The sequence below is a fragment of the Chiloscyllium plagiosum genome, unplaced genomic scaffold (genome assembly GCF_037043375.1).
Source record: "Chiloscyllium plagiosum isolate Xiang-an unplaced genomic scaffold, Cpla_swu_hap1 HiC_scaffold_45, whole genome shotgun sequence".
Lineage (NCBI taxonomy): Eukaryota > Metazoa > Chordata > Chondrichthyes > Orectolobiformes > Hemiscylliidae > Chiloscyllium > Chiloscyllium plagiosum.
In genome coordinates, this window is record NW_028270183.1 from 27,469,615 (window position 1) to 27,483,681 (window position 14,067).

Consider the following 14,067-nt stretch of genomic DNA (forward strand, 5'->3'; position numbering starts at 1 on the left):
GTTTCGGGCTGGTGCCCTTCATCAGGAAGGGTTGATTGCTGATGATTCCTGATGAAGGGCACCCGCACAAAATGTCGATTCTCCTGCTCCTCGGATGCTGCCTGACCTGCTGTGCTTTTCCAGCAACACATTCCCGACTCTGATCTCCATCATCTGCAGACCTAACGTTCCCCTATCCCACATACTGTGTCAGGAAACCCTCCTGCACACTTTGGACAAAAACAGACCCATCTAAATTACTCTAGCTGTAGCATTTCCAGTCAATATTTGGAAAGTTAAAGAACCCATAATAACTACCCTGTTACTCTCGCTCCTATCCAGAATCATCTTTGCTATCCTTTCCCCTACATCTCTGGAACTATTCAGGGGCTTTCCAACTGAGTGACCTCTCTTTTCCTGTTTCTAACATCAGCCCATATTACTTCAGTAGACGAGTCCTCAAACATCCTTTCTGCCAACGTAATACTGTCCTTGACTAACAATGCCACCCCCCTTCTCTATTCATACTGAAATATTTAAGTCCTGTAAATGTCAAGTTGCAGCTTTACAGGAAGCTGATGAGGCCATACTTGGAGTATTGTGTTCAGTTTTGGTCACCTTGCTACAGGAAGGATGGAAACTAGAAACAGTGCAGAAGAAATTTACAAGGGTGTTGATCTGAGTTATAGGAAGAGGTTGGACAAGCTAAGACCTTTTCCTTTAGAACACGGGAGACTGAGGAGGATCTTACAGAAGTGTATAAGATCATGAGAGGCATGGTAGAGTGAATACACTTAGTCCTTTCCCCAGGGTTGTGGAATCGAGAACGAGAGGGCATCAGTTTAAGTTTATAGGGGAAATAATAAAAGGGAACCTGACGGGCAGCGTTTTTACACAGAGGGTGGTATGCATCTGGCATGAACTGCCAGCGGACATTGTTGAGGTGGGTGCATTAGAATTAGACTCCCTACAGTATAGAAACTGGCCCTTTGGCCCACCAAGTCCACACCGACCTTCCGAAGAGTAACCCACCCAGATTCATTCCCCTACTCTATATTTCCCCGATTGATGTACCTAACCTACACATCTCTGACCACTACCAGAAATTTAGAGTCCTAGAGATGTACAGGAGGGAAACAGACTCTTCAGTTCAATTTGTCCTTGCCGACTAGATATCCTAACCCAATCAAGTTTCCCAGCACTTGCCATCCAAACCCTTCCTATTCATATACCCATCCAGATGCCTTTTAAATGTTGTAATTGTACCAGCCTCCACCACTTCCTCTGGCAGCTCATTCCATACACGCGTCACTTCACTGGCCACAGGTGAAGTGCCAGATGACAGGAAAAGAACTAATGTAATTCCTTTGTTCAAAAAGTTCCGCAGAGGTAGCCCAGGTAATTACAGGCTAGTTAGTCGCTTGAGAATTGTAGGGAAATTATTGGAAACAATTCTGAACAACAGGAATAATTGGAAAGGCAGGGGTTGATCAGGGATAGTTAGTGTGGATTTGTTGGAGAGAGATCTTGTCTGACTGGTTTAGTTGAAGTTTTTGAAAAGGTGGCTAATTATATTGCTGAAAATCGTGCAGACGATGTCATGGACTTCAGTGAGGCCTTTTCCAATGTCCCATATAGAAGGGTGGTCCAAGAAGGAAGAGCCCAAGAGGTACAAGGCAAATTGGCAAACTTGAGCCAAAATTGGTTTGCATTGTGGCGGCAAAGAGTCATGATGGAGGGATAATTTGTGATTGCAAACCTGTGACCAGTGGAGTACCACAGACATTGATGCTGAGATCCTTGCTATTTGTCATGTTCATTAATGACTTAGATGTAATAATAGAAGGTATAATTAGTGAGTTTGCTGATGACATGAAAATTGTGGATAGTGAGGATGATGATCTCATATTGATATTGATCAACTGGTAAATTGGGGAGAACAATGGCAAATGGAATTTGATCTTGTCAGGTGTGAGCTATTGCATTTTGGGAAGTCTAATCAAGGAAAGTTATGAATGGTAAGTCCCCAGGGAGTACTAAGAGACAACGAGACCTTGGTGTACAAGTCCAGAGATCCCTGAAGGTGTCAGCACAGGTAGACAGGTAGTGAAGATGACATACGGGATGCTTGCCTTCATTATCTGGGGTATAGAATGTAGGAGCAGGGAAGTCTTCTTACAGCTTTATAAAACATTGTTTCGGCCATAGATGGAATACTGTGTGCAGTTCTGGTCATCACACTATTGGAATGACGTCACTGCATTGGACTCGGTGCAGAAGAGAATTATCAGGATGTTGCCTGGAGGTGGAAAATACCAGTTATGAGGCTAGTTACAAAATTGTGAGGAGCAAGGACCTAGGAATCTTTGCCCTATGCAGACTTGACTAAGATCAGAGGGTATAAGTTTAAAGTGAGAACTAAGTCATTTAGAGGGATTTTGAGAATTGATTTTTTTTACCCAGAGGATGGTAGAAATTTGGAACATGCTGCCTGAGGGAGTGATGAAGGCAGGTATGCTTGCAACATCTAAGAAATATCTGGATGAGCATTTCAAAGGACCAGAGCATAGTAGGCTATGGACCATGTGCAGGTAAAATGGAACAAGTGTAGTTTTAAGCTTCTTGGTCAGCAAAGAAATGGTAGGCCAAACATCTTTTATGACCCTATGAATCCTTCAGCAAGCTCCTCCAAACTCTCCAAAGACTGTCTACTTCAAGTCAGGAGTGTGATGGAATATTCCCCACTTGTCTGGATGAATGCAGTTCCAACAGTGCTCAAGAAGCTTGACACTATCCAAGATAAAGTAGCCTTTGTTGTTGCTGATTGACATCACGTCATCACTTTCAGCAGTCAACTGTCAACATTGACAAGATTTTCTGCAGAAACTCATCACACTCTATCAACAGCATCTTCCAAACCTGTAAATTTTCAGGGTTATCACTGGCAAATTTCTCACCAAGAAACACACCGTCCTGACTTGGAGCTATATTGATGTTCCTTCACTCATGTTTGGTTAAAATCCTTCAACTCCTCCCCTTCAACTGCTGCCATTGTCGAAGGTGGCTCATGATCAGCAATTAGGGATGATCAACAATTACTACCCAGATCCCTTGAATGAATTGAAAATAGAATAAGAAGAAGCATTTAATCGTTCATAGAAACAGACTTGTACTCATCACTGCTGTTTCATAGGGAGTGAGGCTAGTTTAAACTAAATGTGTTGAGTTTTCAGATAGAAGATTGTCAAATAGAGAGTTTGCCATTAACATTACTAACAACCTGCTTTATTCCATTTACAGCAAAAACTCTTTTATTTACTTGACAGGCATTTATAAAAACGTGGCTTCAAAAGAAAAATCGCTGGATTGGACTCACTGATTCTATCTCTGAAGGTGATTGGCGCTGGGTGGACGGAATGGATTATACTTCCTCTGTAAAGTGAGCTCACTTTCTGATTGTACATTTTCGGCAATATTTGGGACACTAGACACAAAACAAAAAGCTGAATGTGTTTTGAAGTTTAGCTTCAGCTATTTCGTTAGGCTGGAAAATTAGAGATAAATGGAGTGAAGCCAGGCAGGACAGAAGCTGTCTAAGGGGCACTATGAGATCCCTTTAAGTTGCAAAATAACATCTCTGGTGTATGCACACTCACTTGTCGAGATTGCTGACTGCTGTGTAGATAAGAGAGTTTGTGTACACGCACATCGGTGTACTCCAGTTTTGTTTCGAGCAGACAGACCATGATGTAGCTCATCCAGAGCTCTAGCCTCCATCCTCTGAAACTCCCACATCTGAGCACACCCTCAGTGGCATGCAGCACCTCCCTGCAGTATTCATTAAGATCAACAACTAGTTACAGGTCAGTTGCTGGAATATTTATTCAGCACATTGCTACAAATCTATGCATTTTCCAGTGCATTTTAGGGCTTTTAAAATGTTTTACTAGAGTATAAAATGATCTGGCTGATTTTACTTTGGTGACTGAAGGATTGTTCATAAACTAGTGCTGCCCTTGCAGTGTCTATTCCTCACACGATCGGGACAGTGAGGAGAGGCCATGTAGAGCATGACAAGCTGCTAGAAGAGGAAGGGAAGAGTAAAAGTAGCTATTTTCAACAGGCACCATAATGGCAGAGCCTATTAGGGAACACACTTGATAGAGAACAGCTTTTTCCCGAGCTTTGCTGGAGTTGCATTATGTGCTGGTATTTAGAGCCATGACAGCATCTCTCTGAGATCCTACTGCCACACAAAGCTATTGGAATAATGGTACATGTGTTGCAAGGATTCCAGACCCTGTTTGACTCCACAGGTTTTGTTAATGAAGGTGATTAATTAATCTTTGCTGACAGGAATGAGGACCAATCTCTGCACAAAGCCCTGTGCCAAGTTAGTACCAGATTCTTCAATGCACCTTGAAATTTGGATGTACGCTTTCTGGCAGGATTCTCCATTCCCTGAGCACTTTAGAATGTATAACCATCACTCTTCCTCTATAGTCTGGGCACTGAGGTCCTCTTCTGGGTGTTATACAGCCATAGCAAAGGCTAAACTCACCTTCTAGTGAGCTGGGAACTGAGATTTCCATTCTCTCAGACCCAACAGCAATGTTTCACCATTTGCAGATCCTAATTCTCTTGTACCTTTTAAGTTGCTCATTGTGTCTATCTTTGAGCTGATGGCTGTATTTGTAAGATTGAGTGACAGTGTATCTTCACTGTCTTCCTGCTCTTCTACCACTGTTAGAGCAGGAAGCAGTGTTCAGGTGTTTGAAATGAAACTGAGCAAATGTTTGTTTTGGGCGAAGGAAATTTGAAAGTAAGAAATGGATATTTAAACCATTGGCTTTCTTGAAAGAGACTGTGGATGACTGACAGAAAGTTAGATACTGTTACAATCTTTGTAGACACCAATAATGACTTGAAAACTTTGAATACCCAGTGATTAGCTGCACCGGTAATACTTTGAGATGTTACATTTTAAAATAATCTTTGACTGCATTAAATAACTAAAACAAAATGCTATTGATTAAGCATTAATTTTTCTGGCAGATAATTTCTTCTTTATTGGAAGAGCTTGTAGTTCTGTAGTTGCGCAATTGTAGTTCTGCGGCACATGTTTTCAATACTGTTGCCAGAAAGTGAGGGCCCATAGTCTTTGCATATCTATAGCCTCTGACCATTCCTTGATATCATGTGGAGTGAATCAAATTGGCTGAAGACCAGCAGCTGCAATGCTGGTGGCCACTGGAGGTGGATGAGATGGATTACTCACTCTGTATTTCTCGCCACCTCCTTCAGCAAGTTGTTTGATGTCCACCACCATTCATGGCTATATGTGGTGGGACTACAGAGCTTCAAGCTGGCCTAAACAAAGAATGCTGGAGAAATTCAGCAGGTCTGGTAGCATTGTGGATTTCTTTCTCCAGAGATTCTGTCAGACTTGTTGAATTTCTCCAATATTTTCTAGTTTTATTTCTTGGAAGTGCCCAGTAATAACCTGCTTCATGATGAATTCTGACTGACACCTTGTCCATGCTAGATGTCAAACTACATGGCCTATTGATCCCTGTTTTCTGTACCCCTTCATTCTTAACTGAAGCGATCATATTTTGCTACTTCTCCATCATTCTGTATGTTTGTTTCAGATTTCCAGATCTGTAGCATTTTTCTTTCATTAGATTTGATTTATTGGTTGTTGAGATCATTTACTGCTGTCTATCATGTCCTTAATTCTCTGATCTGCACATGTTTTGTATCCTGCATTGTAGCTTCACAAATTTGTCAAATTTCTGATATGCCAGGTGCTACTCACAGCATGCCTTCCGCATTCTTCACTCTGCCAGCCATGAGGTTATAATGGACTACAGTTTAGCTGCTGTTGATAGCCCATAGCACCTCACTGATGCCCAGTTTTAAGTATTGAATCCTTTTGCTCTTAACTAACTGACATGGATAAATGCATCCGTAGTTTGGGGAGGTCAAAGTTAAGTAGATTTTGCCTCTTGATGGAACACACATCACTTGCAACAGGCTCATTCTAGCCACTATGTAAATGGCAAGCGCAGTCAGCAGAGGTCTTTCTGATTCACTCTCAGCTCTGGGCATAGATCCTCACCTACTCACCCGCCACACACACACACACACACCATGTTTGACTGGACAAATTGGTGAGGACTTTCCAAGATTATTTCGCAACCAGAAACCAGTGTGCTGTCAAGAAAGTGTCTGACCTAAATGTGGAACAGGCAAATACCATATTTTGTTGATGATGGTGTTAGGATGTTGGGGTTCTGTGAGTAAGATAATCACACGCTATTGCTTGACTAGTCTGTGAGACAATTTTGGGTCTGCACCTCCACACCACACCCTCAGCCCAAATGTTAGGAAGGAGGAATTTTCAAGGTTGGTAAGGCTAGGTAAACTATTGTCTTTTCTGGTGCCAGGTCAATGCCAGTGAATCCATTCAGTTTCCCTACTGTGGTTTAGTACAAATGAAAGGCATACTCAGCCATTCTTAAAAGTTCAACTGTTGGAGTCTCATGGGGATTTTGCATTAATTTGTAGTATGAATTCTTATCATGAATTGTATTCTCATCTTTCCTTTAGATTTTGGGCAAAAGGTGAACCAAATAATAAGTCTGATGAAGACTGTGTAGAAATACACAGAGATGGAGAATGGAATGATCTACCATGTGGTTTCTCTCAACATTGGATCTGTGAAAAGCCAGCACAGTTTAATTGTCCTTAATGTTCCACCAGTGCATAGGAGGGAAGCAAATCACTTTTGAAGTGTTCAGTCTGTGTACATTAAACAAGCAACTCTAAATTGGGATTGACAGGAGAAGGGAGTAGCAAGGGGTCTCCCTCACTCTCCTGACCATAACGTTCCAAAGTCCCACTGAAAGCAATCAGGCTATTCCCGTTTATCTCAATAAGTCATGTAAAAATTCACATGATATATACTCCTATATTCCTGTACTATGTTGAATCAGATCAATAATTACGGTGTACTGTGGATGCTAGAGATGTGAAATAAGAACAGAGAAAATCAGATGGACAGGCAGCATCTGTGAAGAGTCAAAGAATTAATGTTTCAGTTCAGAAGCAGTCATTCTGGACTCAAAACATTAAATCTGTGTGGCTCTCCATAAATGCTGCTGAGTTTCTCCAGCACTTTCTATTTTTATTCCAGTTTTCTGGAATGTTAAGGGAATGTTTTGTGCATTGAAATGTCCTGTTCCTTTCACTCACCATCCCAATCCCATTGCAGCAAAAGAACTAAAGGGATCTTAAACATGTTGTGCTGTTTAAAATTCAGGTTTGTTCAGTATATTGTATCAATTTCATGACACTGTGATCTTTTGCTATAAATTCTGTGTCTTACGATCCTGCTCCATAGCTACCTGATGAAGGAGCAGTGCTCCGAAAGCTCGCGCTTCCAAATAATCCTGCTGAACTATAACCTGCTGTTGTGTCATTTTTAACTTTGTCCACCCACGTCTAACACCAGCACCTCCACATCATTTAAAATTCATTACACCTCTCCTCATCCTTCAAGGAATGGAATGGGTTTTGAACCATTCTTGCTCATTTAGCTGTGTGTGTGTGGACAGAAAAGCCCACTTCACTCTAACTTCAGAGAGATGGGCTGCAGCAAGGGATCATTCTCCTCCCCTTTGCCCTCCACCTCTGCCTCTCAATTTTTCCTCCTTACCCAAATGCCTGACAGCCCTCCCAATCCCGTTCTCTGTGTCCCTGCCACCTGCATGTACTCCAGCACCTCCCCTTTCCTGGGAGACCCCCAGTTAGCATTGATACCAAATTAGATCAATGGGTTTGTAACTCAGGGCTGAGGCTTGTCAAAGACCAAATATTGGAAAATTAGCAACTGAAAACAGAATGATCTGAGCATGTTTGTGACAAGACATCGTAATTCCAGCACATTTTACGATCTGCAGCGAATACAAATGCTTCAAAGCTGTTGAAAATGGATGAAATTTTTGAGTTGAATCAATTGCATCCCCTTTCCTTGCAGCATATCCCAACAAAACAGTGGACCATTACTAAACCAGCACAGCATTCAGTACACAATGCAGTGAGTGTACATGATTCAGGATGAAATATTGAAAATGAACCCTGCCCTTCCTGAGTAATTTATATTCAAAGCAAGCAATGAGCTGTGATGCAGATTCATCAACTAGTTTCCAATATGACCTCATTGTAACTCACCAGCATTTTCTCAAAGATCAATTCTAGACTGTCAAAAAGAAACAGAAATGCAGAAAATAGCAGGAGTTGGACATATAGTCCCCTTTCATACCTGCTCTGCCATTTAATGTGATTATGGCTCAGTGTGTAACTCAGTACCCTGTCCCACTTTCCTCCATACTCTTTGATTCCTTTCACCCTGAAAACTGTATGTAACTCCTCCTTGAAAACATTCAATGCTTGACTGGAACTGCTTCTTGTGATAGAGAATTCCACAGAATCACCACTCTCTGGGTGAAAAGATTTTGTCTCATCTCAGTCCTGAATGTCTAGCCCTATGTTGTTAAACACTGATCTCTGGTACTGGACTCCCCCAGTCATTGGGAACATCCTTCCTACATTTGCCCTGTGTAGCTTTGTTAGAATTTTAATCGGTTTTTGTGAGATCATCCTTTATTTTTCTAAATTGAAGTTAATATAGTCATAACCGATCCAGTCTCATCTTATTTTAGTCTGGCCACCCCAGAAATCAGTCTGGTAAATCTTTGTGGCATTCCCATATGGAATGACAAATTAAGAAATTTTACATTTACTGTGAAATTTGAAAGAGAATGCTTTTCTAAAATTTAATGCTGTGCTGAGCTTTGTAAACAATACTTTGATGAGGTTTGCAGCCAGCTTGTCTCTGTATGAATTTTGTAAACATTCAACTTGACTTTGTGACAGTTGAACTCAGCGAAAGCTGAAAAACTGTTATGTCCAAGACCAGGAGATGAGAGAATAACAACTTGAATTTTCCCAGTCTTTGCCCTTGAGAGCATGATAAGAAATAGTATAAGGCGAGTATCTGAACAATGCTCAGGTACCCCGAATATTGAGGCATCTGGCTAAATATTGCAGAATTTAATTAAAGCTCCTTTCTGTGCTCTCACTAACAGTTGAGTCAAGTCGATTTAATTTCCACAACACCATCACGACAACATCTTTCCCCAAACTGCACACAATATTCCAGGTGTGGTCTCATTAATACTGTGTATAAATGCAGCAAGACATCCCTGCTTCTGTACTTGAAGCTTCTCATCACGAAAGACAACATACCATTTATCTTCTTCATGCTTACATTCAGCGACTGGTCTCCAAGGACACCCAGATCTTGTTACACCTCTCCATTTCTCAATCTCTCGCCATTCAGGTAAGAACCTGCCTTCCTGTTTTTGTGGCCAAATTGGATACCCTCACATTTATCCACATTATACTGCATCAGCAATGCCACTGCCCACTCCCTCAACATGTCAAAGACTGGCTTTTAGCAGCAAAGTCATCATTTCAGGAACAAATATATACCAAAAAACCCTTGAAAATAAACGTACTGTCAGATGCCATGGCAAAATATGTCACACAGGGCTCATGCACTATGGGTATCAATTAACGGTGTCAGCAAAACAGCCTTAATTAATCTAAACAAATGTTTTCTGAGTCAATTTCTGTCACGTACTTTAAAATAACTATGCCTTTGATTTTAAATATGCTGAAATTGCATTGTTTAAGTTTGTTCCTTGGTTTGTGAGATTGTGTTTCTGTTTTTGCATTGGACAAGTATTCTGAATTTTTTTATGATGAACGTAATTATATAACAACTAACTGAATAAACAATGTAGCTGTACCTTGTGATCACTGAATGCTGTGCTTTCCTCTTTTATTTAGAAGCTATCAACTTGCATATGTTCCCTTTCTGGTAAATGAGTTTTAACATCTCACTCTGTTTGAAATTTGCAAATAATACGCAGCATAGTTTATCTTGCTAATTTTCTGAATTTCCATGTTTTTGAGGTGTCACCTTATGGAGGTATATAAAATCTTGAGGGGCATGGATAGCGTAAATAGGCAAGGTCTTTTAACTGGTGTGAGGGAGTCCAGAACCCAAGGACATCAGTTTTAGGTGAGAGGAAAAATTTAAAAGGGACCTCAGGGGCAACTTTTACATGCAAAGGGTGGTGCGTGTATGGAAAGACCTCCCACAGAAAGTGGTGGAGTCTCATAGAATTACAACACTTAAAAGGCTGGATATATGAATAGGAAGTGGAGAAAATGGGAGAGTTCTTGGAAGAGGGTGGGCATTCTTGGAAGAGGCTTCGCAGTACGTTTACAGTGACTACAAGAAAGTGTGGAAGAGATTTTGTGGAAGAGGTTTTACAGTAAGAGTTACATTGCACTTTGCTCAAAAACTGCATACATTCATGTAGAACTCTGAGCTCAAAAACTGCATGAATTTATGTAAAATTCTGTTATCTCACTTTTTAGATGAGAATCAATCTAAACATCAGGTCATAGACAGAGAACACAGGGGGCTAACATATTGTCTAGCTATCATCATTGTTAACAGCTAACCTGAGAATGCAACATACCCAAAATTTCCATTTCCACGGCCTTCCAAGAGAAACTAAAAGCAATTTAAAGCATTCTTAACTGCTGGAGGTCTGATTTACACTACTGGCATTCCAAGTTAACCTTTATTAATTCCACAGATTTTAAAAAGGCACCAAACCTAGAAATATGAATTAATATGGCCAAGCCACATAGGAAATTAATATTTTCATGTCTGTGAGCACAGAAATATTAATTTATATCCTTCAAGATAATTGATTTATCATGCCTATTTTTACATTCACAAAAATATGACAAACTCAAAACTGAATAAAATGTCATTTACAGCATAAATTTTATCTCAAATTAACAAAGTAACTGAACATATTATGATTAGAATTATCATGTCAATCTGTCCAGTAATTCTATTGTACAGATATACCAAAAAAATGTAAATGACTGCTTCTTTGGCTACCATAATCGTCTTCATTAAATACTCTAAGTAAATGTTATATTTGCACGTGACCTTACCTGAAAGGGTCAAGAAGTCATCGCCCTCCATATCTATGTATACTGCCTGAAACACCTACATCTTAATTCCATAGCAGTAGACTATTTTTTCTTTCCAGAGGAGGGGGAATTTTTTTTAAAGAATAACCTAAAGAGATTTCTATTATCACTGATTATAGATCTACAATAGCACCTACAAGGACAGGTATCCCAGCATCTCCTTCAATACTCAAATATTGTTCAACGTCACCCCAAGTCTTCATCAGTTTCCACAGATTTTAGAACATCTTACCAAAATTTAGTCCAAACAGGATTGCATTTCCAAAATTCCAATTTTCACAAACTATATTTACAATGAGAAAATTGCATCATCCAGAATTAAAGATTAGCTTACCTGTTAAAACAGTATTTGGAAATTCATTCCGCCAGAAAATGAAATTCCAAACGTGATGAATTCCAATTCCAAGAGATAAATTTTACCGATCTTTACAACCCAAATTTCTAAATCAACAATTCCTGGCAGATTCTGCTTTACACTAGGAGTGATAATTCCTCAAAAGGACATTACATTAACCATGCATGATCCAGACTGATACAGGCACAGACTATACTTTCAAATATAGTATAGACCTGTTGTAGTTATAGTTATAGACCTGGAGGAGGGGCTAGAAGGTTGGATGAGCAAGTTTGCGAATGATATGAAAGTCGGTGGAGTTGTTGACAGTGAGGAAGGATGTGGCAGGTTACAGCGGGATATAGATAAGCTGCAGAGCTGGGCAGAAAGGTGGCAAATGGAGTTCAATGTAGGTAAGTGTGAGGTGATTCACTTTGGTAAGAGTAACAAGAAGATGGGGTACTGGGCTAATGGTCGGATACTTGGTAGTGTGGATGAGCAGAGGGATCTTGGTGTCCATGTACACAGATCTCTGAAAGTTGCCACCCAGGTAAATAGTGCTGTGAAGAAGACATATGGCGTACTGGCTTTTATTGGTAGAGGAATTGAGTTCCGGAGTACTGAGGTCATGTTGCAGTTGTATAAGACTCTGGTGCGGCCGCATCTGGAGTATTGTGTGCAGTTTTGGTCGTCATACTATAGGAAGGATGTGGAGGCACTGGAACGGGTGCAGAGGAGGTTTACCAGGATGTTGCCTGGTATGGTAGGAAGATCGTATGAGGAAAGGCTGAGGCACTTGGAGCTGTTTTCATTGGAGAAAAGAAGGTTTAGGGGTGACTTGATAGAGAGGTACAAGATGATTAGGGGTTTAGATAGGGTTGACCATGAGAACCTTTTTCCAGGTATGGAGTCAGCTATTACGAGGGGCATAGCTTTAAATTAAGGGGTGGTAGGTATAGGACAGATGTTAAGGGTAGATTCTTTACTCAGCGAGTTGTGAGTTCATGGAATGCCCTGCCAGTAGCAGTGGTGGACTCTCCCTCTTTATGGGCATTTAAACGGGCATTGGATAGGCATATGGAGGATAGTGGGCTAGTGTAGGTTAGGTGGGCTTGGATCGGCGCAACATCGAGGACCAAAGGGCCTGTACTGCGCTGTATTTTTCTATGTTCTATGTTCAAATCACCATGGATTTCTAAAACGTAGACTTAATTCAAAACATTCCCGGATCTAGAGTTTCAGGAACGAAAGAAATATTACCTAAGACCACGTGTAACCACCAATGAACAAAAAGTACATTCGCAAGAGACCATAGTTAATACATATCTGAGAACAGATATTCTCATGGAAATGCATGACAAAATGTGGAGGTTGTTTAGGGAGCACTTGCTGCGAGTTCTGGATAAGTTTGTCCCAAAGAAGCAATGAAGGGATGGTAGGGTGAAGGAACAAGAGATGTGGAATATCTAGTCAAGAGGAAGAAGGAAGCTGACTTAAGGTTGAGGAGGCAAGGATCAGTCAGGGTTCCAGAAAGTTAAAAGGCAGCCAGCAAGGAACTGACTTAGGAGAGCTAGAAGGGGGCATGAAAAAGCCTTGGCGGGTAGGGTTAAGGAAAACTCCAAGCTGTTCTATACTTATGTGAGGAACAAGAGGATGGCCAGAGTGAGGTTAGGGCCAATCAGGAATAGTGGAGGAAACGTATCCTTGGAGTCAGAGGATGTAAGGAGGTCCTTAATAAATGCTTTGCTTCAGTATTCACTACTGAGAGGGACCTTGTCGTTTGTGAGGACCACATGAAACAGGGCGATATGCTCAAACAGATTGACATTACAGAGGAGGGTGTGCTGGAATTTTTTGAAAGACATAAGAATAGGTAAGTCCTCTAGATCAGATGTGATATACCCATGGTTTTATAGAAAGCGAGAGAAGAGATTGCTGCACCTTTGGCATTCTCACTGTCCAGATGATTGGAGGGTGGCAAATGTTATTCCCTTGTTGAGGAAACGGTTTAGGAATAACCCTTGGAATTACAGAGCAGTCAGTCTTATGTCTGTGGGGAGCAAATTACCGGAGAAGATTCTGAGAGACAGGATTTATGATTACATCAAAAACCATACTTTGATTGGAGACAGTCAGCATGGCTTTGTCAGGTCATGTCTCACAACCCTTATCAAATTATTTGACAATGTGATAAAACACACTGATGAAGATAGAACAATGGATATGGTGTACATGGATTTTAGCAACGCGTTTGGTAAAATTCTCCATGGGAGGCTCATTCAGTAAGTAAGGAGACATGGGATACAGGAGAATTTAGCTGTCTTGATATAGAATTGGCTGGTCCACAGAAGACAGAGGGTGATAGTAGATGGAAAGTATTTAGCCTCGAGCTTGGAGGCCAGTCAAGTTCCTCAGAGATCTGTTCTGGAACCTCTGCTTTTTATGATTTTCATCAATGACTTGGATGAGGAAAAGAAAGGGTGGGTTAGTAAGTTTGTCTAAGGTTGGTGGAATTGTGGATAGAACATAGAATATTACAGCGCAGTATAGGCCCTTTGGCCTTCGATGTAAAGCTGTACTGTGGAACCAATCTGAAGCCAACCTAT

At 40.8% G+C, this 14,067-nt stretch overlaps 1 protein-coding gene across 2 annotated transcripts in view; it reads left to right on the forward strand.

The window, feature by feature from the left end:
• Nucleotides 1–9,872, forward strand: part of LOC122552440 (CD209 antigen-like protein C) — a 69,355-nt gene extending 59,483 nt beyond the window's left edge. For both annotated transcript variants that reach the window (XM_087983134.1, XM_043695170.2), the window contains 2 exons: nucleotides 3,306–3,418; nucleotides 6,592–9,872. In XM_087983134.1, the coding sequence (XP_087839260.1) occupies nucleotides 3,306–3,418; nucleotides 6,592–6,733 (255 nt within the window). In that variant the 3' untranslated portion in view covers nucleotides 6,734–9,872. The remainder of the gene's footprint in view (nucleotides 1–3,305; nucleotides 3,419–6,591) is intronic.
• The last annotated feature ends 4,195 nt before the right edge of the window (nucleotides 9,873–14,067 follow it).